Source organism: Hylobates moloch, unplaced genomic scaffold, assembly GCF_009828535.3.
Source record: "Hylobates moloch isolate HMO894 unplaced genomic scaffold, HMol_V3 SCAFFOLD_11, whole genome shotgun sequence".
NCBI classification, from domain to species: domain Eukaryota; kingdom Metazoa; phylum Chordata; class Mammalia; order Primates; family Hylobatidae; genus Hylobates; species Hylobates moloch.
This window is the reverse complement of record NW_026652286.1, coordinates 27603399-27629646: the sequence shown is the minus strand read 5'-3', so window position 1 is coordinate 27629646 and position 26248 is coordinate 27603399. Positions and strand designations below refer to the sequence as shown.

At 43.6% G+C, this 26248-nt stretch overlaps 1 protein-coding gene across 5 annotated transcripts in view; it reads left to right on the top strand.

Moving 5' to 3' along the window:
* Window positions 1-26248, top strand: part of NAV2 (neuron navigator 2) — a 780691-nt gene that overhangs the window by 727003 nt on the left and 27440 nt on the right. For all 5 annotated transcript variants that reach the window (XM_032166418.3, XM_032166417.2, XM_058424471.1 and 2 more), the window contains 9 exons: window positions 313-336; window positions 451-525; window positions 9617-9700; window positions 10058-10169; window positions 12132-12277; window positions 15078-15250; window positions 22881-23034; window positions 24211-24373; window positions 25106-25206. In XM_032166418.3, coding sequence (XP_032022309.1) covers window positions 313-336; window positions 451-525; window positions 9617-9700; window positions 10058-10169; window positions 12132-12277; window positions 15078-15250; window positions 22881-23034; window positions 24211-24373; window positions 25106-25206 — 1032 coding nt within the window. The remainder of the gene's footprint in view (window positions 1-312; window positions 337-450; window positions 526-9616; window positions 9701-10057; window positions 10170-12131; window positions 12278-15077; window positions 15251-22880; window positions 23035-24210; window positions 24374-25105; window positions 25207-26248) is intronic.

Here is a 26248-nt window from a genome sequence, read left to right as displayed (position 1 = left end):
TTATCACATATCTTCTTCTGAGCACTTTACCTATCACCATCCCTGCCTGGGGAGCAGGGTGGCTCCTCACAACCAAAATATGGAGGGGTGTTCTCATTCTTCCTAATTTTTAAAAATCATAAGCTGTTTGTATTTGGCCTTTCTGATGGGTCAATTTAATTGAACCAGTTTTTCCAGAGAAATACACCAGAAAAAGAAACTAATAAATCTCCCAGACTGATGCAACGCTCTGAATATGGTGTTCCCGATAGGCTGGACTACACTATTCTTTGATCCTTAACTGGTCTAATTTCCTTTATGTTTTCTTTACAGCCAGAAGAAAAATGCCAGTCAGAGGTAAGGAACAGCTTTCTGGTTGGATTTCCTCTTTAACTATTGTCAATTATTTGACCCTGCCTACCTTGGAAATGGACTCCCAAAGCATGTAACCCTCTCCCTTGTCATCTTTAGATTCGCAAGCTGCGGCGGGAACTGGATGCCTCCCAGGAGAAAGTTTCAGCTTTGACCACCCAGCTGACAGCAAATGTAAGTACAGACATAGGGCAGTAGCATCGGGAAAGGAAGCACCATCCTTGCCTTCTGAACAGCCTGGAGTCCTCTTGTGCTGAACAAATAGAAGTAGCACATTATAAAGAAAAAGACACAGGCTTTAGCATCATGGGTGTGAATGTCAGTTTGGACACTTACTGGCTTTGTGACTTTGGGTAAGTTCTTGATCTCAGCTTGCGTGTCCTCATCTGTGTAATGAGGGTGATAGTATTTACATCTCAGTATTGGCCCACAGTCAATGCTTGCAGTATACGAAGTGCTTATTAAAATGTTAATTTCTCTTCCTCTTTCTGAAAATTTTGATTTTAAGGGTGGGAAAAAAAAGCAAAAAGGAAAGAAGGGGGAAGAAAAGAAATGTAGGGCTTCCCAATATGTAGGTAGCTGCTCTGTCATTGTAATATACACGATTATGAGTTTAGGAGATGCTGCCAACCAGCATTCAATTCAACAACTGTTTGAGTGCCAGCTATGCCCCGGGCACTGTGGGTTCAACAGCAGAGCAAGCACAGTGACTGACAACTTAACATTCAGTCCCTGGGACAGCAGAGAAACAAACAATTTTGCTATAACATGATAACTGTTAAGATAAAGGGAGGAGGTGGTAGTGGGAATATCTAGGGGGAGCACCTAGCTCACTCTTAGTGAGGGATGAAAAAGGGGACAGCTCATCAGATATTGAAAATAAGAAAACTTTTTTAAAAAGGGGGCAAGAAGGGCTTCCTGGAGGAGGTGACATCTAATGGATGCTAGGTAGGGGAGAATGCATAGAGATGACAGCATTCTAACCAAAGAGAATAATTTGCACAAAGGTTAAGGAGAAAGATCTTGGTATATTTTGAACTCTCAGTAGGTTGGTGTAATTAGTGACTCTATGGCTTGGATATGGAGGAGAGGTAAGGGTGTAGAGGGGACAGAAGTAGGGAGGAAGAAGGCATCGAAGAAAGTCAGGGGTCAGATCGCAGTGTCTGAGCTGTTGGGGTGAGCATCCAGGCTTCCTCCTGAAGTTATTAGGCACCTCTCAATGAGTTTTAAGTAAGCAGTGGGTGGGCTCGTTTGCACTTTAGATAGAGGATCAGAGTAGAGGCAGAGGTACCTCATCCCCCACCCCCATCAGCCATGTCTATATAGGCACCCTGATGCACAGCTGTGACCAAGTGAAGGCCGAAGCTCAGAAGGCAGAGCCTGAGGTATGGAAAGGTACTAAGGTGCCTCTGTGGCAAGGCTTGCTGCCCAGGAGTTCACCGCCCAGCCGGAGCCCATTGATAAATGTGTTCAAGCCAGACAGAAAGCAACCTGCATGACCACAGCATGCCGTTAAAATGGAAACCAACTTCAAAAGGCTGTCTTCCTTCAACTAGAAAACTGAGCCAGTCCCTCACATTAGTCATTCACATGGAGTTTTTGCCATGGTATTCCCAGCTTGAGCCTTAGTTTACTCAAGGGAACCATTTCTCTTTAAGGTCGGCATGTGACATACCTAGTACAGTGCTTGACTTTAGTTATTAGCTCAGTAACTGGTAGCTGCCCCCATTAATATGTAGTCTCCTAAGTTCTCTTTCTTTTCTGGAAATCTTTGATTTTTTTAAAAACCCTAACATAGGAGACCACAACGTGTTTTGTAATCTTTTATTTTCTTTACCTCTTCTGCCACCAGTAATGCTATCAAAAGAACTTTAAAAACTGACGTGAGAACTTAATTCTGAGGCGTAGGTCCTATTCAGAAAAACAGTATTCTATAGATAGGTTCTATTCCATGGGCAGATTCTTCATCTGGATAACTAGGTGTGTAGATTTGAATCCAGAACAAACTCTAGACCCAGCAAGTCAGGGTCTTCTGGGTGTAATCCAAATGTGTGGTTTGACAGCAAACCCCTGTCAAACCACGGTGATTCTGAGCTACTCTCCTAGTTTAAGAGTTACAGATGCCAATTGTTGCCTTTACTAGTCAACAAATAGTAGTTAACTTACTTTCCGGTGAACTTGGGTTAATTGTTCCAGTACCTCGTGCTGCCACAGGAGCCTCACCTTGGGCCATTTGGAACTCTGCTCTCCGTTCTAGAAGAGTCAGAGTGAGATCCCTTATATTATTCCAGAAGAGTGTTTTGTTCCTCATAAAAGGCACTGAATCCAGTATTGTTTTAAAGTAAATATTTAGTCTTACCGCACACTGCTGGAAGGGTGAACATGTTTTATTGTCTGCCATCTTTCTTGCACACCAAGCTGTGTTTGTTTTTCTAGGACAAACTACTCAAAGCCACCTTCTCTGAGTGTTTTTATACCACTTGTGTTTGTTTTCCCTGGGAATGTGAGCATGGCACTTGATGAGTAGGCTGTTGTGTGTGGCTCTGAACCAGGCTTGGAACAGCCTCCACAGCCTGTATTTTCATAGTTGTGCTAATGACACAAAGGTAACCCTTTTGCTTAACAGAAAAATGGGATCCTCTGAATCTCCAGAGCAAATGTGTTTTCTTTTTAAGCTTGCAAAAACACCTTCTCAATAGCAGTCTTCATGGGGTCAGGTTTTTTAAATTTTTTTTATTATACTTTTAAGTTCTGGGGTACATGGGCAGAATGTGCAGGTTCGTTACATAGGTATACATGTGCCATGATGGTTTGCTGCACCCATCAACTCGTCATCTACATTAGGTATTTCTCCTAATATTATCCCTCTCCTAGCCCCTCCCACCCCCTAACAGGCCCTGGTGTCTGATGTTCCCCTCCATGTATCCGTGTGTTCTCATTGTTCAACTCCCACTTATGAGTGAGAACATCCAGTGTTTGGTTTTCTGTTCTTGTGTTAGTTTGCTGAGAATGATGGTTTCCAGCTTCATCCATGTCCCTGAAAAGGACATGAACCCATCCTTTTTATGGCTGCATAGTATTCCATGGTATATATGTGCCACATTTCTTTATCCACTCTATCATTGATGGGCATTTGGGTTGGTTCCAAATCTTTGCTGTTGTGAACAATGCTGCAATAAACGTGCATGTGCATGCGTCTTTATAGTAAAATGATTTATAATCCTTTGGGTATATACCCAGTAATGGGATTGCTGGGTCAAATGGTATTTCCAATTCTAGATCCTTGAGGAATTGCCACACTGTCTTACATAATGGTTGAACTAATTTACACTCTCATCAACAGTATAAAAGTGTTCCTATATCTCCACATCCTCTCCAGCATCTGTTGTTGCCTGACTTTTTGATGATTGCCATTCTAACTGACATGAGATGGTATCTCATTGTGGTTTTGATTTACATTTCTCCATATGTTTGTTGGCTGCGTAAATGTCTTCTTTTGAAAAGTGTCTATTCATATCCTTCACCCACTAACTGGGTGGGTGGGTGTTTTTTTTCTTGTAAATTTGTTTAAGTTCTTTGTAAATTTGTTTAAGTTCTGGATATTAGCCCTTTGTCAGATGGATAGATTGCAAAAATTTTCTTCCATTCTGTAGGTTGCCTGTTCACTCTGATGATAGTTTCTTTTGCTGTGCAGAAGCTCTTTAATTAGATCCCTTTTGTCTATTTTGGCTTTTGTTCCCATTGCTTTTGATGTTTTAGTCATGAAGTCTTTGCCCATGCCTGTGTCCTGAATGGTATTGCCTAGGTTTTCTTCTAAGGTTTTTATGGTTTTAGGTCTTAGGTTTAATTCTTTAATCCATCTTGGGTTAATTTTTGTATGAGGTGTAAGGAAGGGGTCCAGTTTCAGCTTTCTGCATATGGCTAGCCAGTTTTGCCAACACCATTTATTAAATAGGGAATCCTTTCCCAATTGCTTGTTTTTGTCAGGTTTGTCAAAGATCAGATGGTTGTAGATGTGTGGTGTTATTTCTGTTCTGTCCCATTGGTCTATAGATCTGTTTTGGTACCAGTACCACGCTGTTTTGATTACCGTAGCCTTGTAGTATAGTTTGAAGTCAGTGTGATGCCTCCAGCTTTGTTCTTTTTGCTGAAGATTGTCTTGGCTATGCAGACTCTTTTTTGGTTCCGTATGAAATTTAAAGTAGTTTTTTTACAATTCTGTGAAGAAAGTCGTTGGTAGCTTGATAGGGATAACATTGAATCTATAAATTACTTTGGGCAGTATGGCCGTTTTCATGATACTGATTCTTACTATTCATGAACATGGAATGCTTTTGCATTTGTTTATGTCCTCTCTTATTTCCTTGAGCAGTGGTTTGTAGTTCTCCTTCAAGAGGTCCTTCACATCCCTTGTAAGTTGTATTCCTAGGTATTTTATTCTCTGTGTAGCAGTTGTGAATGGGAGTTCACTCATGATTTGGCTCTCTGTCTATTGTTGGTGTATAGCAATGCTTGTGATTTTTGCACATTGATTTTGTATCCTGAGACTTTGCTGAAGTTGCTTATCAGCTTGAGATTTTGGGCTGAGAAGATGGGGTTTTCTAAATATACAATCATGTTATCTGCAAACAGAGACAATTTGACTTCCTGTTTTCCCAGCTGAATACCGTTTATTTCCTTCTCCTGCCTGATTGCCCTGGCCAGAACTTCCAATACTATGTTGAATAGGAGTGGTGAGAGAGGGCATCCTTGTCTTCTGCCAGTTTTCAAAGGGAATGCTTCCAGTTTTTGCTCATTCAATATGATATTGGCTGTGGGTTTGTCATAAATAGCTCTTATTATTTTGAGATACATCCCATCAATACCTAGTTTATTAAGAGTGTTTAGCATGAAGGGCTGTTGAATTTTTTCAAAGGCCTTTTCTGCATCTATTGAGATAATCATGTGGTTTTTGCATTTGGTTCCGTTTATGTGATGGATTACATTTTTTGATTTGCATATGTTGAACCAGCCTTGCATCCCAGGGATGAAGCCCACATGATCATCGTGGATAAGCTTTTTGTTGTGCTGCTGGATTTGGTTTACCAGTATTTTACTGAGGATTTTCACATTGATGTTCATCAAGGATATTGGCCTGAAATTTTCTTTTTTTGTTTTGTCTTTGCCAGTTTTTGGTATCAGGATGATGCTGGCCTCATAAAATGAGTTAGGGAGGATTCCCTCTTTTTCTATTATTTGGAATAGTTTCACAAGGAATGGTACTAGATCCTCTTTGTACCTCTGGTAAAATTTGGCTGTGAATCCATCTAGTTCTGGACTTTTTTTGGTTGGTAGGCTATTAATTGCTGTCTCAATGTCAGAACTTCTTATTGGTCTATTCAGGGATTTGACTTCTTCCTAGTTTAGTCTTGGGAGGGTGTATGTGTCCAGGAATTTATCCATTTCTTCTAGATTTTCTAGTTTATTTACGTAGAGGTGTTTATAGTATTCTCTGATTGTAGTTTGTATTTCTGTGGAATCGGTGGTGATATCCCCTTTATCATTTTCTATTGCATCTTATTTGATTCTTCTCTCTTTTTTTCCGTATTAGTCTGGCTAGCAGTCTACCTGTTTTGTTGATCTTTTCAAAAAACAACCTCCTGGATTCATTGATTTTTTTGAAGGGTTTTTTGTGTCTCTATCTCCTTCAGTTCTGCTCTGATCTTAGTTATTTCTTGTCTTCTGCTAGCTTTTGAATTTGTTTGCTCTTGCTTCTCTAGTTCTTTTAATTGTGATCTCAGGGTGTCGATTTTAGATCTTTCCTGCTTTCTCTTGTGGGCATTTAGTGCTGTAAATTTCCCTCTACACACTGCTTTCAATGTGTCCCAGATATTCTAGTATGTTGTGTCTTTGTTCTCATTGGTTTCAAAGAACATCTTTATATCTGCCTTAATTTCGTTATTTACCCAGTAGTCATTCAGGAGCAGGTTGTTCAGTTTCCATGTAGTTGTGTGGTTTTGAGTGAGTTTCTTGTTCCTGAGTTCTAATTTGATTGCACTGTGGTCTGAGAGACTGTTTGCTATGATTTCTGTTCTTTTGCATTTGCTGAGGAGTGTTTTACTTCCAGTTATGTGGTCGATTTTAGAATAAGTGTGATGTGGTGCTGAGAATAACATATTTTCTGTTGATGTGGGGTTGAGAGTTCTGTAGATGTCTATTAGGTCTGCTTAGTCCAGAGCTGAGCTCAAGTCCTGGATATCCTTGTTAATTTTCTGTTTCGTTGATCTGTCTAATATTGACAGTGGGGTGTTAAAGTCTCCCACTGTTATTGTATGGGAGTCTAAGTCTCTTTGTAGGTCTCTAAGGACTTGCTTTGTGAATCTGGGTGCTCCTGTATTGGGTGAATATATATTTAGGATAGTTAGCTCTTCTTGTTGCATTGATCTCTTTACTGTTATGTAATGGCCTTCTTTGTATCTTTTGATCTTTCTTGGTTTAAAGTCTGTTTTATTGGAGACTAGGATTGCAACTCTGCTTTTTTTTTTGCTTTCCATTTGCTTGGTAAAAATATTCCTTCATCCCTTTATTTTGAGCTTATGTGTGTCTTTGCACATGAGATGGGTCTCCTGAATACAGCACACCGAAGGGTCTGAGCTCTTTATCCAATTTGCCAGTCTGTGTCTTTTGATTGGGGCATTTAGCCTGTTTACAATAGGAATGCCCGTAACTGGAGTCATGGGTGACAATCAAATGCAGAACTGAAATTAATGGAAATCCAATCATTTACATTTAACTTTGTCAGTCATTTACAATATGAGGATAGTAGATGTTCTTTTAGACATCCAGGCCCTGGCCTGTTTCCTTTGTCAACTATGTGACTGTCATAAACTGATTGGCTTTGGTTTTGCCACACTCTCCAGGGCAAACTAAAGCATATCTCTTTATTTTAAAATGCAGAGGCACTGTCTCCATGTTTTTTGTTTTTTGTTTATTTTTTTTGAGACAGGTCTCTTCTCACTCTGTTGCCCAGGCTGGAGTGCAGTGGCAAAATCTTGGCTCACTGCAAGCTCTGCCTCCCGGGTTCACGCCATTCTTCTGCCTCAGCCTCCCGAGTAGCTGGGACTACAGGCGCCCACCACCGCGCCCAGCTAGTTATTTGTTTGTTTGTTTTTGTATTTTTAGTAGAGATGGGGTTTCACCGTGTTAGCTAGGATAGTCTTGATCTCCTGACCTCAGGATCTGCCCGCCTTGGCCTCCCAAAGTGCTGGGATTACAGGCATGAGCTACCACGCCCGGCCTGTCTCCATTTTTAATAGAGAGAGGGGGTGCAATCAGAGAGAAGCTAACTATTCCACTTAACATTTCTACTACAAGTAGAAATGCTCCCTGCCAGCAGTTGATTCTAGAGATGTCTTAGCCTCCACTATCCCTGTTTAATGAAGTCTAATAACAGGCCTCTCTTTACCCCTCACATCTCTCCTTAGATTGAAATGTCACTGCGCCTCCTCACAGTGCACGGGAAAAGCTTCTTCCCACCCACCCCCCATGCTTATCCAGCGTTGATTCCTCACTGTGTGTTTCAGTCATCTCCTCCTCTCGAATTTCACAGCATGATCAAATCTCACCCCTGCCCTTCTCATCCCTCTTGTAGCCCACTGTGTTTCTACTCCCCCTGTCTACACCTGTGTTCTCAGGTACTCTCACTCCTCTCATAGTTTTTCTTGTCACTTTCTCATTCCCAGACCTCCTTCTTTCCCCACAAGTGTCCATGCATTCCTGTGTTTTGCAGTACCTGAACAGTTCATAGACCATTTTCACTGGTCTTGTTTCATTTCACTGAAAATAACCCTGGGAGGAAAACAGATGTTGGTAGCATTTCATAGATGAAGCTGAGGCTACTAGGATTAGGTGATTTGCTCTGTGTTACGGGTATTCAGAAGGAACTACAGGGAGAGCTGAAGACCTCTAATCTAAATCCTGTTCCCTTCCCCTGTACTACACTGCCTCCTTCATCTAAGTGCTTTTCTTTTCAATCCTTTAATTGCTCATCCAACGTATATGATTGAGTGGCTATTTTTGTACCAGCAGTGTGTATACAGTAAGGAGCAAGATAGACATGGTGTCAGCCCTCATCAAGTGCACAATCTGGTGATCCTTCTCATCTGCTGCCCAAATGCCTCTCACTCTTGGACATGCCACTATTCCATTATACAAGTAGAGATTGGAGATTAGAAGATCCTAGCTGCCTAATGGCTTCTTCAGTCTATTGCTGGAAATTCCTTAGCATGACTGTTTGAAACAGCTCTATTCTTTATTTTTGGTTTTAATAACGTTACCAGGATTCTCATTCAATCAACTAATATATCACCTACTACTCTGCTTCATGGTCAAAAGCTTAGTGTTGGGGCACAAAGTTACCTCTTACCCTTGAAGAGAGTTGCAGAGAAAGTGGCAGTCAGGAAAATGCCGCATTTCTCAATTCTTAAATTTACTCTTTTTTTGTATTTTAACATCTCTGAAAATTAGATGCTATTTTACTTATAACTGGAAACATTTTAAAAAATTCTTAGAAATATAAAATAATGGTACATCTTATGTCATATTCTAACAGAAGTGTATAAAACTAAGTGAAAGCCTGTGGGAAAGTGGTAACCCCCTGGAGGAACTGGGAAACATTTCTCCGAGGAGGTAGCAGATGGGCCTTTCAGTGGCTTTTTATTAACCAGGATTATAACAAGCAAACTATGCCAACCATTTTGTTTGTTCATTCTACTAACATGCTTAATATGAGCCTCTATTGTGAGCTTAGCACTTGGTGAACAGAAGATCATCCTCCATTGTAGTAGAGAAGACAGACATACATTACCAATTACAAGACTGCATGTATTTTTAACTATGATATCTGAAAGTGTATATCAGAAGTACAGTTTGCTTGTGAGAGTGCATATGAGGGTGTCGTGAAAGTATGAGCCGAGAGCTCTTTAGGCAGACAGGTAAAAATTATTAGGCAAGGAATGGGAGAAAGGGTTGAGAGGGAAAAGCATTTCAGGTAGAGGGGAAAAGATGTACAAGGGCCCTAAGGTGGGAAGGAGCACGGGTTGTTTGAGCATGTAGAAGACTGGAGTGACTGGATCCCAAAGAGTGGTGGGGAGTGGGATTCAAGAGGAGGCTGAAAAAGTAGCCTAAATCAATGGACCCACAGGATTTTCATCTTTAAGAGCCAGACACCTTCTAAGCACTCTTGCCTTGCAAGGTAATATAACTGAGGCTGTGTCTTCCCCTCCAGGCTCACCTTGTGGCAGCCTTTGAACAGAGTCTTGGTAACATGACAATCAGGCTCCAGAGTCTGACCATGACAGCTGAGCAGAAGGTAAGGCAGAAAGGGTACTTTAACCCTCCCTACTTGGAGTTAACAGCAAACTTGAAAATACTATTCTTTCATTTCAGATCATTGTGTGGATGTTAATGTACTTCTTGAACTGTTAAAGTTTAATTGTAAGGAGTCCAATCTGTTGAGTGAAAATATGACAGATTGATAATGGCATCAATGATAGATCTTATAGTTATAATCCTACTCTTATGTGTTTGTTCATGCCTGTTGATCCATCTGAAAGGTTTTGTTGAGCTACTTCATTCCCTCTCCTCCTGTGTTGAAGCCGAGTTGTACTTCAGTTGAACTCTGTACAGAATGATTTTACGCTGACCAATAATTTTTTCTGTTCCCTAGGATTCAGAACTGAATGAGTTAAGAAAAACCATTGAGCTGCTAAAGAAACAGAACGCAGCTGCCCAGGCTGCCATTAATGGAGTAATTAACACACCTGAGCTCAACTGCAAAGGTAAAGTAGGGGAAACAGCCTTTAGCCAGAAGACCTGCCTGCCCTTAGGAGCCCTCCCCTGACATCATATGATGCAACCTCCTTGCTAGAAGACAGTATCTGCATAATTCAGCTCCATGTCAGGCGGGCAGGACCTGGAAGGCAAATACCTTTAATCAAGTCACTTCTGGCCTCTACAAAATTGGCTATGGTAGTTCATCTTCTTCTCTGATATATCTGAAAAATGGAAGAAAACATGTTTCTATTGGCAGAGTGTTAAAGTGTTTTACAACCCTTAATTTCACTAGCACTTTGATATTTGCATGCTGATATATGGCGTAAGCTAAACTGAGTTCCTCCCTTATTTGTCCAAGAAAAGATTTCTTTTTTTCTCTGAGACAGAGTCTTGCTCTGTCACCCAGGTTGAAGTGCAGTGGTGCAATCTTGGCTCACTGCAACCTCTGCTTCCCGGGTTCAAGTGATTCTCCTGCCTCAGCCTCCCAAGTAGCTGGGATTACAGGCATGTGCCACCATGCCTGGCTAATTTATGGATTCTTAGTAGAGACAGGTCTTGCCATGTTGGCTGGGCTGGTCTTGAACTCCTGTCCTCGAGCGATCCACTCACCTCGGCCTCCCAAAGTGCTGGGATTACGAGCATGAGCCACCGTGCCCAGCCCAGGAAAACGTTTCTAAGTGAATTATTTTGTCCTTGTGTATCTTGGGGCAATGTAGGAGTGCAGGTGAGTTAGCTCTCATAATAATAATATTAACAGTAATAGTAATCATAGAAGTAGTATGGAGAGCTAGGATTTATGGAACACTTACTATGTTCTAAGTGCCGTGCTAAGTGTTTCAATGATTTCATTATCTGGTTTTCTTTCTACAACAATCTTGTGAGTGTGATTCTGTTCTTTCCTCATTGTACTGATGAGGACACTAGTGTTCATAGATGAGAGCCACTTTCTTTTTCTTTCTTTGAGATGGAGTCTCACTCTGTTGCCCAGGCTGGAGTGCAAGTGGCATGATCTCTGCCCACTGTAACCTCTGCCTCCTGTGTTCAAGTGATTCTCCTGCCTCTGCCTCCTGAGTAGCTGGGACTACAGGCGCATGCCACCATGCCTGGCTGGTTTTTGTATTTTCAGTAGAGACAGAGTTTCACCATGTTGGCCAGGCTGGTCTCGAACTTCTGACCTCAAGTGATTTGCCTGCTTTGGCTTCCTAAAGGGCTGGGATTACAGGCATGATCCACTATACCCAGCCAAGAGTCCCTTTTTAAGGTCAGGGAATAGGGAGAAACTGAAGTGGGGCTAGAACCTGATGAGTTGGTTTGACCCTACAACCAGTGTTCTCAAAAGACCAGCCTTTAGGTGTAGTTCTGTCCTTATGAGAAAAACTATCTGCAAACTTTATGTCAGATATCACACATTTTCAATATCGGTGTTGTTTAGTCTATTGGGCCTCCTGAAAAAGTGATAATAGCTTTGAAATGGGAAGGATTTGCAAATGAGTTGGCTGGACAGAATCAAAGGAAAAGAATATCCAGATAGAGGGATAGCACATGGAAGGGCCCGTAGATGAGGCAGGCATGGCACTTCCAAAGGGCTGCAAGAAGGCCACTGTGACAGGAGCCCAGAGAGCAGGAGGGGGGCGGCTAGCAATGAAGGTGCCAACTGCTCAGTTCACAAGCACATTTCCACACCTATCTAAAGCTTAAGAGCTGGTGTTGGGGAAATTCTCCCTACACCTCCCTTGACTTCTGTTTTGTAAAGTGGGGAGAGATACACCTCATTTAATTGACCGAAGAGGGCAATGCACTCACCTATTCAAGGATCTTAGAAACAGCTGTAGGGAACAGAGATTATGTATATGTGGAAAACACCCAGTAGTCCTCAGGTGGGTGGGTTTTGCTTAAAGGGCAAAATCCTGAGATAAAGAATAGGGCTCAGGCTGGCAGCTGCTGATACACCCTGCCTTGGTCTTCAGGAAACGGCACTGCCCAGTCTGCAGACCTCCGCATCCGCAGGCAGCACTCCTCAGACAGCGTCTCCAGCATCAACAGCGCCACCAGCCACTCCAGCGTGGGCAGCAACATAGAGAGTGACTCAAAGAAGAAGAAGAGGAAGAACTGGGTGAGTGCACACCCACTCTCCTGGGGACTGACGGACAGAGTCAGTTGCAGAACTGGCTGCTGCATCCCCCCAGATAAAGTCCAGCCCAGCTACTATCTGTGGAACATAGCACTTTGGGAGTAGATCCCAGGAAATGGTCTGTGGATGGGTTTTTACTAAAATCAATATTGTACTCAGCAAAACACTAGAATCTATAACATCCCTACCACCTTATATTTTTTTCTCTTTCATGAGACTTTTCATAAAGTACTCATCTTTCATTTCATATATGTGTCATTTCTTCCTCATTATATGTTGGCCACAAAGTTTCAGGTACTAGAGCAAAGTTATTCTTAAATGATTTCTTCATAGATCCAAAATAATTTTTTGAGCATATTGCTAGTTATCCCATCTTTAGCTGTAATCTTTATCTATTTATTTACAGAAATGCCTAGGGATAGCATCAAACCAACCCTGTCTTTGAAAACTTTTTGACCATGTCCTATAAATAAAAGTTTCCTAATGTCAGTGTTAGAAGTTAGCAAGTAGTTCTAAACCAGGGGTTGTACTTCAAATAGCAAATTTAATAGAATCAGTCTCCATTACAGTGTTTCTCCATGTGTTCATAATCCCAATGAGTTATTTGAATTTCTGTACAGTGGTGCCTTGAGTGGTTTTTTCCACTCTCCCGGAAAAATTCCACCCCCCACTCTCCATCCAGTTTTTTAGTTCTTCTTTAAAGGCTATAGAGCTCTGACTGAGATTTGCTATCCCTTGTCTTCAGTGCAAGAATATCTCAAGTTGATCTGGAGTTGACCAGTGGCTCCTGTTCCCCATTTGTGCTGACGGCATCCTGTTTCACTAAGTAGCTTCAGTGTCCTCATTCATTCTGTACACTTCTCACTCATTTTGTGTTATCTTGGATGGGTGGCAAGGTCTAGTGATACAGACGTCAGGGATTTAGTGATTTTGGTTGTCAATGACTTGCACTGGAAGCAAGCTAAAAAGCCAGTTTAGTGTGACCTTCTCATCTTTCTGATTAAATTTTCTTTTTTAAGTTACTAATGGCTCTTAGTCAACTTATTTGTTATGACTAAACACAGATAGGATTAATTCATATTGCTGTCTCTAATATGCAATCAATAAACATGGTCTGCTTTGATTTTCAAAGTGAGGAGAGAGATATTTTCTATGAAAAATAATGGTTATTCCATTTTCTTCAAGAAATAAAACTTGCTTATGTTGCTTTAAGACAACTCCCGGTTATCAGTCAAATCAGGGAAGATGGATAATTGGCATCCTCAGCTAATCCCAAAGCTTAGCTCTGTCTGATCTTTGTAATCTCCTCTTCCACCTGGCTTTTCACCAGAGGTAGAGGCAAGGATTTCAGTTGATGGCTTGTGTCCCTAATCCTTCTGTTTCTGTGACTGCTCTCTGGAAATATTATCAAAGGTAGGAAATGGGAGAGAAAAGGGATCTAGATTTGCCCACAAGCTCGACATGCGGTTTATTATAGATGAAACCTGTTGATGGGAGGAAAATCTCATCAGTTTTTAGAATGGCCTGTTTTCTGAATTTTTCAGTGGCTAAGAAAACCCCTGGAATGTATTTTCACAAGGAAAAATGACTTTAGAAAAAGGAAATTACTTTTAAAAGGCCTGTTTTCAAGATGAAACATTAGTTTTTGGCCTAGAAAAATCTGATTATGGCTTTCAGAGAAGACATTGCATTTTAATTCTTTATGTTCTCATTGAAATGTTTAGGTCTCCACTTCCTGCAACAGAGGGGGGGGAAAAGAATTTTCAGATCCATCTCATAATCTGGGGAAATTGTGATATACTAGTTCCTTTTCCCCCCATATGGTTAATAAATTCCTTTAAAATAACCATTTTCTGAGTAACAAGTGAGATGGCTAATTCACTGCTTATTAGATTATCTTCTTGTATACACAAATAGCAGAAACTCCTAAGTGGATAGGTTAAGGAGCTATGCAGCCATCCAGGGCCAGTGTAACAGTGAAGCTAGAATTGCTCAAAAAAGAAGACATCCTCTCCATCCTCCTCCAAAATTTAAAGCACAGAGAGGTGACTGACAAGAGAAAAGGAGGGAATGAGAAGCACAGCAAGGTGGGAGGCAGCCATTTCAGCGAGACAGGGAAAAGCTGGAAGAACTGGAATTGTAGAGGACTCCCCAACCTGCTATTCCCTTCCTTTCAGAAGGGAGGAACATGCCCCCAGGGCTTTTAAAGATTTGTGCGCCTACTGGAAATCTCCCCTGTGTGTGGTGTTTATTATTAGCCATGTTGTGTCTGAAAGTCCGAAGCTTTCCCTGTCACTGGCTTTCTCTGTTAAAAAATTGTCTTTTTTCCTCCCCCTTCCCCATTTTTGCTTGCATTTTCTCTGGCAGGTCAATGAGGTAAGCAAGACCAACTTTAATATCAGATACCAAGCTAACCCATCCATTGATATGACTAACCTCATCCGCATCCATCACCGTGTCTGAGCATCCTGCTTTGTTGCTGTGTAACCTCATCTTCCCAACATCCATCTGCTGAGCCAGGCTCTGTCTTGCTGTTGGCATCTAGTCTTGAACCAAGAGTAGGCATGGAATGTTACCCACAGGTGCAGTCCCTCAAGCTGGCAACACCAGATAACTCTTCTTCCCTTAATGCACTGATTCAAAAGAGCTCTTGGGAACCTCTTCCATTGGTGGGGGGAAAAACATGGGACAATTAATTGCTTTTTCATATGCATGTCTCTGTTTTGCCAAGGCCTAAGCATTGGTTGTCCCCACTGCAAGACTGACAGTCTTGTATATTCAGTTACGCAGCTCCTTCAAGCAAGCTTTCGGGAAGAAGAAGTCCCCCAAATCTGCGTCCTCTCATTCAGACATTGAGGAGATGACGGATTCTTCTTTGCCTTCCTCACCAAAGTTACCACACAACGGGTCCACAGGTTCCACCCCACTGCTGAGGAATTCTCACTCCAACTCCCTGTAAGTCTGTCTGTCTAGTCAGATAACATCTTTGGCCCCTGAGAACCCTCTCCAGTAGGAATGGCTAGGAGTCCTGTTATGACACATCTGCTCCTTGGGACCCTTTATGCTTTGCTTTAATAGGACTGTGCATGTTCTTTCAATGCTTTAGGACTGGGAAAGTTGAAAGAGAAAAGAAACTTAGGTTTTCGTTCTGACGGTGTCGATATCCATAACTAGCCGGTTGGCCTTAAGCAGGTTACTTAAGTTCTGTTTGTTTCCATACCTTTATATGTCAATTTGGGCTGATGGTTTTTGTGTACATATCCTAGCCCTAAGAATTGAACGAGATAAATGGATATACAGGAGCTTGCTTCCTGCGGCAGTAAGAAAGGCTGGCCCTGCCCAGTAGGGCTGAATTTCTTTTGAGACCATGGTGTACCAGGTCTAGAATTAAAGAACTGAAGCACAGGTAGTGTGCAAGGAAAGTTACCAGCGAGATGAGACAGTGCATGGGAGAAGAGGGAAGTCATGGCCAGGGTCAGGACAGCCACTGAGACAGGGTTAGAGAAAGCAGTTTGGTTGTATAAACTTCAGTTTCCGCACTAGTAAAAATAGGGTTCATTATATCTACTTCACTGGATTCTTGGGAAGGCCAAGTTAAATACTATGCATGAAGGGCCTTTTCCATGCTGTTCCATCTTTCTTCATTCTCAGGGGGCCAGGTCTGTGGAGCTAACCCTAAGTCCACTTAACCAGCCAGCCCACTGAAGACAGCATAAGGGTCTTAAGGCCCTGCCTTAGCGGCTTACCAGATGGGTAGAGGGAGTAAGGCAAAATCAGCCTGTCCAGAGGCCAGGTCTTTGTAGTATACCAACTGCATGGGAGTGGAAGAGAGGAAACAGAGGATAGTAGGGTTATGACCTTTGTTTTGTTTTGTTTTTGTTTTTGAGATGGAGTCTTGCTCTGTCACCCAGGCTGGAGTGCAGTGGCATGATCTCGGCTCACTGCAACTTCTGCTGCCCGGGTTCAGGCAATTCTCCTGTCTCAGCCTCCCGAATAGCTGGGACTACAGGTGCATGCCACCATGCCTGGCTAATTTTTGTAGTTTTAGTAGAGACGAGGTTTCACCATATTGGTCAATCTGGTCTCGACTCCTGACCTCAGGTGATCCACCTGCCTCAGCCTCCCAAAGTGCTAGGATTACAGGTGTGAGCCACTGCACCCGACCAGGGTTATGAGTTTTAAGCAACCTCACCCACTATTGAAACATGGCCCTGTCAGGGTCTCTACTTTACTGAGTTAGATGATCAATTCCTCTTTTCTTGGGGAGCACCGTAGTAAGAGGTAGCCACAGGGATGTGTACTTCCTGCTGCTATGGGTGAAGGTAAAACTGAATGGGGGAAGGAAGAAGGGCACTGAGGGACTGGACTTTGATTTGGCCCTGTAGTGCCCAGCCTAGTGCCCTGTGTTATTTTGAGTGAAGAGTTAGACAAATGACTGAGAGGGTGTGTCCTCCTCCATCTGCAGAGTGCCTAAGGAAGGAGTAAAGAGCCAGTTGCCTGTGACTCTCACACATGCCATCATCCCAAAGCATCCTGACTCAGTTGTCTCCTGACCAGGAGAAAAAAACTCATCATGTCTTCTTTATTTATTGATTTAAACTTTTTATATAGCAACCTGTGTGAGCAGAGCACTATTCCAGATGTTCTGAAGAGACCAAAAAGATGTCAACCAAGCCAGGTGCAGTTACTGTCGCCTGTAATCCCAGTGCTTTGGGAGGCCAAGGAGGGAGGATTACTTGAGGCCAAGAGTTGGCAACCAGCCTGGTCAACATAGTGAGACTCTGTCTCTACAACAAAAATTTTTTTTTGATCGGTCAGGCATGGTGTTGCATACTTGTAGTCCCAGCTACTTGGGAGGCTGAGGTAGGAGGGTCACTTGAGCCCAGGAATTTGAGGCTGCAGTGAGCTGTGATCACCCTGTACTCCAGCCTGGGTGACAGACTAAGGCCATGTCTCTATTTAAAAGAAAAAAAAGTTAAACAGATTCTCCACCCTTGAGAAGAGTAAATACTAGTGGAGACATGACACAGTACAGTTCATTCTACTCCTGAACTTTCACTCTGAAGGCCCCATTCTCAGTTGTGGTTACGATAAAGTACAAGACAAAGTTCCTACTCATGGACCCTATACACCCAGAGAGGAGATGAGTGTTAAACAAATAAATCCTGAATAAACTAGGAAAATTAGAGAGTGCTAAGGGCTAATGCTGTGAATTAAAACAGTGCTGAGACACAGAGTACCTTGGCAGCAACTTTAGATGGGGTGGTCAGGAAAGAGCCCTCTGAGTAGGTGACATTTCAGCTGAATCTGCATGCCAGGGGTAGCCACTGGGTTAGTTTCAGCGGGTAACATTAGCTGCTGTAACAAACGCAGCCCAACGCTCAGCAGCTTTACATGTGACTGTTTATTTCTTGCTCACTCCAAACCCAGTGCAGATAGTCCTAGTCAACAGGTGGCCTGCCCTCTAGTGATGTAGGCACCGAGGCTCCCGCCATCCACAGGGCCCAGTCCTCTGCTCAATGTTCTGTGTCCAGCCAGTGGGCGTGGGGGTGTGGGGAGTGCAGAGGAACCTGCAGGAGAGTTTTTAAGGACCAGGCCTGGAAGAGGCCTATGTCGCCTCTTCCCACAGTCCACTGACCAGGACTCAAAGCCATACCACCCGCAGCAGAAGTGAAGGAGGAAATGGGCTTTGGTGAACACATAGCAGCCTCTGCCACCCCAGCCTCCCAATGAGCAGGGCAGTCTTCCTGACCCAAAAAATAAATAACACAAGGAGCCTGATGTAGAAACAGGTTTGATGTGTCTGAGAGAGAGAGGGATGGACAGCGTGACTTCCCACATATGCGAAGGGGCTACAGCCACAGACATAGTCAGGGCCTGGAACATGTAAGCCTTTGAAGTGAATTCGCATCCGATTTCATGCATAATGGGTGGGTGTGGTGGAGTTTGAAACAGGAATATGAGACAATGTGAATTTACAAAGATCAGTCTCTGTTCTGTGTGTAAGGAATATGGGGAAGGGAGATCACCCAGGGGCTCTTAGGCACTCTGGCCCACTTGTTCTTTGAACATTCCAATCACACTCTCCACCTCAAGGCCTGTGCCCTTCCTGTGTCCTCTGCCTGGTATGCTCCTCCCTCAGACATTTATTTCCTTAGGTCTCTGCTCAATGTGACTTAATGAATAAGGCCTTGCCCATTCACTTGCATAAACCAACATTCCACCATGAGCCAGTGCTCCCCATGGTCCCTTTGCCCCTGCTTCATTTTTCCCCATTGCACATGTTGCCCCCTGACACCGGACATAGAGGTTTTCCTTGATTATTTGTTCTCTGTCCCCCACCCCAACCCCAGATCTACAGTAGAAGCTCCATGGAGGTAAGTACTCTATTGGTTTTGCAGGCACTCAAATATTTGGTGGAATGAATGAGCCACTGATAACAGTGGTGAGTCCTGGATGGATTTAGGATATATTCTTGAAGAAAAGTTGACAGTGTGTGGTGATGGATCAGATATGAGTGCAAGGGAAAGAGGAGAGCCATCCCGGGATATTCCTAGATTTACAACTTGAGTACCTGGGATGAGTGGGAGACACAGAGGGGGGCAGAGTGAGGAGTTGGAGCACTACTTTGGTTACATTAAATTTGAGATGCCAGCAGACATCCATATCCAGGTCAACCAGCCTGGACTTCCTAGAGGTGTAGATTTGGGAGACACAGACTCATTGGTGGTGTCGAAAGCTGGGTAAACTGGAAGAGTTCTCCAAGGGGTTGAATGAAGACGAAGATGATCAGAGGGCAAGAGGACTGAGCTCTAGTGCACTCTGATATTTGAAGTTCAGAAAGAGGGAGTTACGGCTGCCGACCAGCAAGGTGGGAGGAAACCCAGCAGCAGAGAGGAGAAACTGTTGCTGGAGGGAGTAGGAACGCGGCCAGATGCTGCTGGGCGGTCAAGTAAGATGAGCAGAGAGAGGCGGTGATGCACTCAGCTGTGCAGGACCATGGCAGAACTATCCTCCAAGCCACTTTCCCCAGAGGAATCGGGCGGGGTTGACTCCTGGCTCCCTAGCCCTTTTCTTACATTCCACAGCGTCCATGCACACTGGAGATGTTTGTTTTTGGTCTCGTTTTCCAAAGGGTAGGCTGAGAGCAAATGCTTGTTTCCAACCTCGAAGGGTTTGTAAGAATGTGCAAATCTAGATGTGAGAGGGAGTTCAAAGATAAAACCATAGGCAGAGGAGTCGGGCTTAGGAAATTCCCCAATCCGTGGGCGAAAGGAATGGTAGTTGTGGTAAGGCAACGTTTTCCCACACTCGAGGCATTTTAAAATTAGGTATGCCACCAGCCCTGACTGTGGACAAGACAGTGGAAAAAGGCTTGAATCACAGTTAAGGGACTGTGTAGGAAAAAACACACATAAGGTGTCTTCAGTGAGCAGTTTATGAAGTGGACAAGCGTGTATTGAGCGCCTAGTGGGTATAGTTCAGGAACACAGGCTCTAGAGCTGAGCAGGCCTGCCAGGTTTGAATCTGCCTCTATCATTTTTAAATAGTGCAGTCTTGGGCCTGTTTGTCTCCATGTCTCTGCCTCCCCATTTTAAAACTTGAGATAATTACAGTACCTCTTCATGGAGTGAGTAATGTACAAAGGAAATGGAATAATATACTTCAAATGCCTAGCCCATTTGTTTAGGTATTCCATAAGCATTTGTTAGGTACTCATTATGTCAATGTGATCAGATGCCAGAAATGATACAGAGAATAACCCTGGTCCCTGAGGAGCCAGCAGCCAAGCAGAGGTAATATGTTAAGTGAAATGAAATTATCAGCAATATAGCATAACTAGTCAGGGAAGGACCTAGGGGAGAAGGCTCTGTCTTGGACATTAGGATTAGGGACTAAAGCTTAGTTAAGGCTGCTACAAAAGAATGTGTTTTCTTTTTTTTTTTTTTTTTTTTTTTGAGACAGAGTTTCGCTCTTGCCTCCCAGGCTGGAGTGCAGTGGCGCGATCTTGGCTCACTGCAACCTCGACCTCTCAGGTTCAAGTGATTCTCCTGCCTCAGCCTCCTGAGTAGCTGGGATTACAAGTGCCCGCCACCACAGCTACACCACCCAGCTAATTTGTGTATTTTTAGTAGAGACGGGGTTTCACCACGTTGGCCAGGCTTGTCTTGAACTCCCGACCTCAAGTGATCCACCTGCCTCAGCTGGGATTACAGGCATGAGCCGCCACGCCGGGCCAAGAATGTGTTTTCAACATCGTGTCTACGTTATAGGGCATCTGTCTCATGAGGCCTCATCATTGTGTGTTTCTGAGAGCTGGCTGATTCTGGAGGAGCATAGGGAGGACAAAGTCCTCCCAACACAGACTTTCTTCATTTCAGTTTGGTACCATTTGTAAAGTCAAGGGTTTGGGCCAAGCTCTACAAAGTAACCCATGTGATGCGTTCCACAACGTGAGTGCCAAGAAGGTGTTTTCTCTCTTGCTGAGAGCTTTCTGGGAAAAGGGGGCAGATCAGGTGAAGATGACTTGAGCAAGGTGCCTTATCGTGGAGTGCTGGACAGACCAGCCTCACATGGTGTCAGCCAGAACAGACTGTTCTCTGCAGTGAATCTGAGCCTTCAAGATCTGTGTAGGACATGATTTGGCTAAGAAGGGAGTATCACAGTGGAATTTTGTTCAGACTTTATACTCCATTTAAACCAAGAAACCATAGTCTTCTCAAGATAGAAGCAGTTTTTGCAAGCTCCTCCTGCAAACCTCCCAAACCAAAGAAAAAAAAAAAAAGCATGGTTCTGTCAGTAAACCTCACAAACCACAGGCTATTCAAAGTACAGAGAGCTGAGAAAGAATGTTGCAAATTCTAAAGACATTTCTCTCTCGCCCTTTTGGTCCTGAATCTATTGGCTTCAGTCTCTCAAAAGTGTGAGATGGAAATAATTAGATCATTTTCAGGAGTTCTTTGGGTTTTTCAAGAAGATTTTGAAGCTAAGAATCTTTCTGGGTAACTGGTAACTTTTAAAAACATAAGGTGGTTTTACTGTGTCTCTCAAATCAAAAAAGTTGAGGTTCAGGTCAAGAAAAGAGCAACAGAAACATTTGGCTATTCAAGTGTTAAATTTTCCTTCCAGTTCTTTCTGCCCCTGAAATACAATTTCATCTCTTTTAACAATTTTATAAATCATTTTCATTTGGGAATTAAAATTTCCACACCCTCACCCAGTTTTACAGGTCAGGTTTTGTTTGGCCCCAAACCCAGAGCTTGGGTCTTGGAGAGGAGACTCGTGTGATCATTTATTTCTGCAGAGACCACATGCTCATCATCTCCTTTAGACATAATCGGCTTCAGCTTTGTAACTTTATGAACTTGAGAATGGGGGTGTTTGGGGTTGTTTTTCTGTCTTCAAGAAATGTCAAAGCTTTCTATTCTGGAGCATCCAGTAACCCAGATGCTAAGATCGCTGAAACTCACAGAACTATTTTTTTTAAGAGAACTATCTTTCTTAACATTGCAGTTCATCACGACTTTTATGATCTTCTACTTTGTGCTGATTTGCCAGGTGTTTGAAGAGCAAACCTAAGTAATTAAGAACCCTAACCTAGAAGAACCACCTCTTCAGAAAGAGGAACTCAACAGGGTCCCATGGTGACCTTGACCTGGTGTGCAGCAGAGAAAAGAAGATAATTAGCCAGGCTGTTGCAGAGTTTTCAGATACAACTTTGGCTTGCATGTCACACCGTCCCGTCTGTTCTCTAACTCCCTGAAGAGGTTTCCCTTCTTGCCCTGAGTGTGTTAAGCAGTGTGGGGGCTGAGAGAACTAAAGAAGGTTGATCTGTCTAGACACTTTTAGGGGAGTGAGTTTTCAGAATGTGATCAGGAACAGATTAACACCTTCCACGCATATCTTTAGGTTTCATCCCCATTTTGGCAAATAAAAATCACCCCTCAGTTGTTTAACAAAGGAGTTTCTAATCTTTAAAACAGAAAGCTGACCCTGCTTCTCTGAGTCAGTTTGGAACTCAAGGGCGTGTGGTGTCATGGAAGCCCAGCTGTGTACACATGGTGGGGGAGGGGGTTATCAAACTGGAAGGTTACTACTCTCTTTTGCTAGCTCCTGCTTATCCCTGTATTACTGGAATTTTGCTGAAAGGCACACCAAAGCCATTCTGATTGCCAGAGCTCAGCAAAGAAAGAATGTAGAGAATGAAATCTTGTCTCTAAAAAAAAAATAAAAATAAAGTTTAAAAAGTGAAACCACAAAAAGCAGGAAAAGAGTGAAAGACAAAAATAGGAACAAAGAAAAAGGACAACAAACAGAAAAGTAACAGTACGGTAAATAATAATCTAACTATATTAATGATTTTAAACATCAGTGGTCTAAATAAACCAATTTAAAAAAGAAAAAAAGAATACAGAGAAGGAATAAAGTCTGTTTTCAGGCGCTTTTGGTATTGTCACCTCCAGGAAGCACCAGGCAGCTGGTTATTCACAGTTACTGCTAGACAAACCTGATGATTGATGTGGACCAGTGTTCAGCAGGGGACTAAAAGGAGCTGCTTTCATCAGTAACATTCCTCTTTCCCTAGGATTTCAGAATGCATGGATAGTGAAGCTGAGACTGTCATGCAGCTCCGAAATGAGTTAAGAGATAAGGAGATGAAGCTGACGGATATCCGCTTAGAAGCTCTCAGTTCTGCCCACCAGCTGGACCAGCTCCGGGAGGCCATGAACAGGATGCAGGTGAGAGCCCAGGCGCATGGGCTGAGCTCAAGGCTGTCTGTGAAGGAGCTCCCACAGGCTGCTCTCCACTAAGCCCTGAGGGCTACATCAGAATGTGGTGGCAGCCCTCGCTTTCCCAGCCTCTATCTCTTTTCAGTCCCTCCCACACATTGCTCAAAGACCAGTCTTTTGGAAGAATAAGAGTACCCATGTTCTTCCTTTACATAATACTTTTAATGACTCCCCTGGTGCCTGTGGCATGTGGTACAGTCTCCTTCACCTGGCCTTCAAGGCCTTCTGCAGGGTCCTTTCCACTGTTAATCCACACTACCCTCCCCAGCTCCTCTTCCCAGAATCTACTCGCCAGCCAGATGGAGTCGCTGACTGCCCCCTTTGCATCCCTGGGAATTCCTCTTTCATATTGTTCCTTCCACTGGAAATATTCCTCTGCACATCCAAGTTAGACCCTTCCCTTAATGCTCGGCCTGATGCCTTTCCAAGTCTTGCAGCTGGAGAGTTAGTACCTTAATCTGAGTATTCTTGTAGATTTGTTCTTACAGCCCCTCCCACCTTCTGCCATGGAGTGAAGACATTTGGGTCTTCTGGGCTTTTTGCATACCTTTCTCTGGACATAGCACCAATGCCTTGCACACTGTAGGTTCTTCACGAATATTCATAGAATGAAAGATATCTCTGGAGTCTGCCGGGACCTTAATGGAGTCAGTGTTTCCCAAACGAGGTTCCCTGAAACACTCTTTCCAAGAGAAGCTCTATGAAAAGAGAACATCTCGATCAAATATGTTTGGAAAATGCTGCACACCATGTGCCTCTGTTCGATTCATGGCGTAGAGGAGCTCATTAAAGATTCTGAGAAGTCCTGCAGGAAAGAAGCCTGTAAAAGCCAGAGTTGCACAAACCTCTTAGATCATAAGACTCTTATTCACTTAACCCTCAAGCAGCAGGGTTGCATTTCAGAGGTATTTTGAAAGGCCTGTTCTCTGAATGGATGGACCTCCCATGGCAGCATGTCTTGTGTCTACAGCAGGGGCAGCAAACACTACCGAATCTGAGGATGTTGTTCGCCTTGGGTGGGAGACCAGCCTGGTTTCTGCAGGGAACTTTCAGATCCTTCCTTCAAAAAAATCTTGTTCACGTTACTTCTGCCTACTAACAGAGCTTCTCCATTACTCTTTGCAGAGTGAAATAGAGAAGCTGAAAGCCGAGAATGATCGGCTGAAGTCAGAGTCTCAAGGCAGTGGCTGCAGCCGGGCTCCTTCCCAAGTGTCCATCTCTGCCTCCCCGAGGCAGTCCATGGGCCTCTCCCAGCACAGCTTGAACCTCACTGAGTCAACCAGCCTGGGTGAGTGGCCTACAGGGTTTGGGGGCAGGAATGGACCTACAGCTGGCACCCTGATCTCTAAGCGAGAGCCCCAAAATAAGCAGATCAACAGATCAAATGGAGAGGCAACAGGCGTGTGTGCACTTGGGGTGTGTATGTGTCTGGGTGTGAGTCTGCTACCAACATGAGCCCAGCCGTTAGACTGCTCTCATGCTTTGCTCCAGCACCCCAAATTCTCCAAGCCCTGAGCTTGGATCCCCTCGCCCACCATGCTGAGTTCTGTTTGATCCATTTTAAGAGGCTGACCTGCAAGCTGAAATGCTGTACACAAACCCCACAGTAGCAGGTCCCAGTTGGGGCAGTGGCTTGGTCTGTGATCATCCTGCCTTCAGGATGGATTCCAGGCTGGCGCAACCATCAGTGAACACAATCTAGGTTTTCTTTGTAAGCGTATTAAGGCTGATGCTTTTATTTTTTATCCATGATGCTGCTGTTGCTGTTGTTTTGGTTGAGTCTCTCCCTCGCACTTCCATCCGGCAAGGTGCATTGTCAGCCTGCTGGTTCTTTGGTTGGTCCACCATTGGTTTCTGTGATTGCATTCTCCATTTTTCCCTCTCCTCTTCCCCTACCCCCCAACCCCCTGCACCCTGACACCTGTTTGTCCCGCTGCTGTGCCAACCAGCAGCGGGGGTGTCAGGAAGCTGGCTTTGCTGTTCCCATGTGCCTAAGGCTGTTGATGTTTTCCATTCGCAGACATGTTGCTGGATGACACTGGTGAATGCTCGGCTCGGAAGGAAGGAGGCAGGCATGTTAAGATAGTTGTCAGCTTTCAGGAGGAAATGAAGTGGAAGGAGGTTAGTTGGATCCCTTTCCCTGCTCTGCCTGTCCCTCCCCCAGGTAGAACTACCTAGCTTAGTGATCTAATTGTAAAACCTCTATCACCTCAGAGCCTGAGGTGATTTGGAAATATTACTAATGCTTCTCTTAACTAACCATAATCCCTTGCAGCATTCTGACACAAGTAAAGTGTGCGAACGGCATTTCCCTTTCTCGTGTGCTTGAAAGTCTAATAAAGAATACTAAAAATGGTCCCACGTTTCACTTTCATGTAATTAACTAGACACTAACATCCGTTGGAAAGGGCCTTTCCGAATGTAATATACTCCCAAAGCACTTCAGAGGCAGCTATGCACATTCAGCATGTAAGGTGCAGAAATAAGCTGACCACATGCAGCAGACCAAGAGCACCAGTTTTATCGATCAGCAGTCACCAAGAGTAGACATCTTGGTAGACATCAAGGGATGGAGATGCCAAGCCCTGGGAGCATGCAGGTGGCTGAAGATAGAGCTAGTGGGGCGTCCTGACTCCCCAAGGCTGGGGAATCTGAGTTTTCCTAGTACGGTTTCTGTTCACTTCCAAAGTCGAGGAACTTCCAGAGTCTATACCACTGCCAGACACTATTTTGGGATGGGGGCTAGAGTTGATATTGAAAGTTGAATTTTAGCCAGTGATTAAAACCCAGTGATGCTTTGAATGACTATTTCTCGAATAAATGTGAAAAGGCCTCATGAGTCACCATTTCAAGTTCCCTTGAGTTTTTTGTTTGTTATTTCTTAGTATTTCTAGCCAACATGCTATTGTAGTTTCAGACAGCTAGGGAACCCACAGAACAAAGCGTCTGCAGCCAGACCTTTCTTAGGGGATTCAGCTTTGTGGCTGGCTTGCTAGCCTCACTATAGGGGGTAAGCTCAGCATTTTGGCACTTCCATTAGCATCATCTAGCCATGAAATATACAATAGATAGCTCCATTTTCAAAACATAGCTAGTAAAGTGATGGACTATTAGGGGAAACTCATTCTTTTTTATTTTCTTTTTCTTTCTTTCTTTTTTTTTT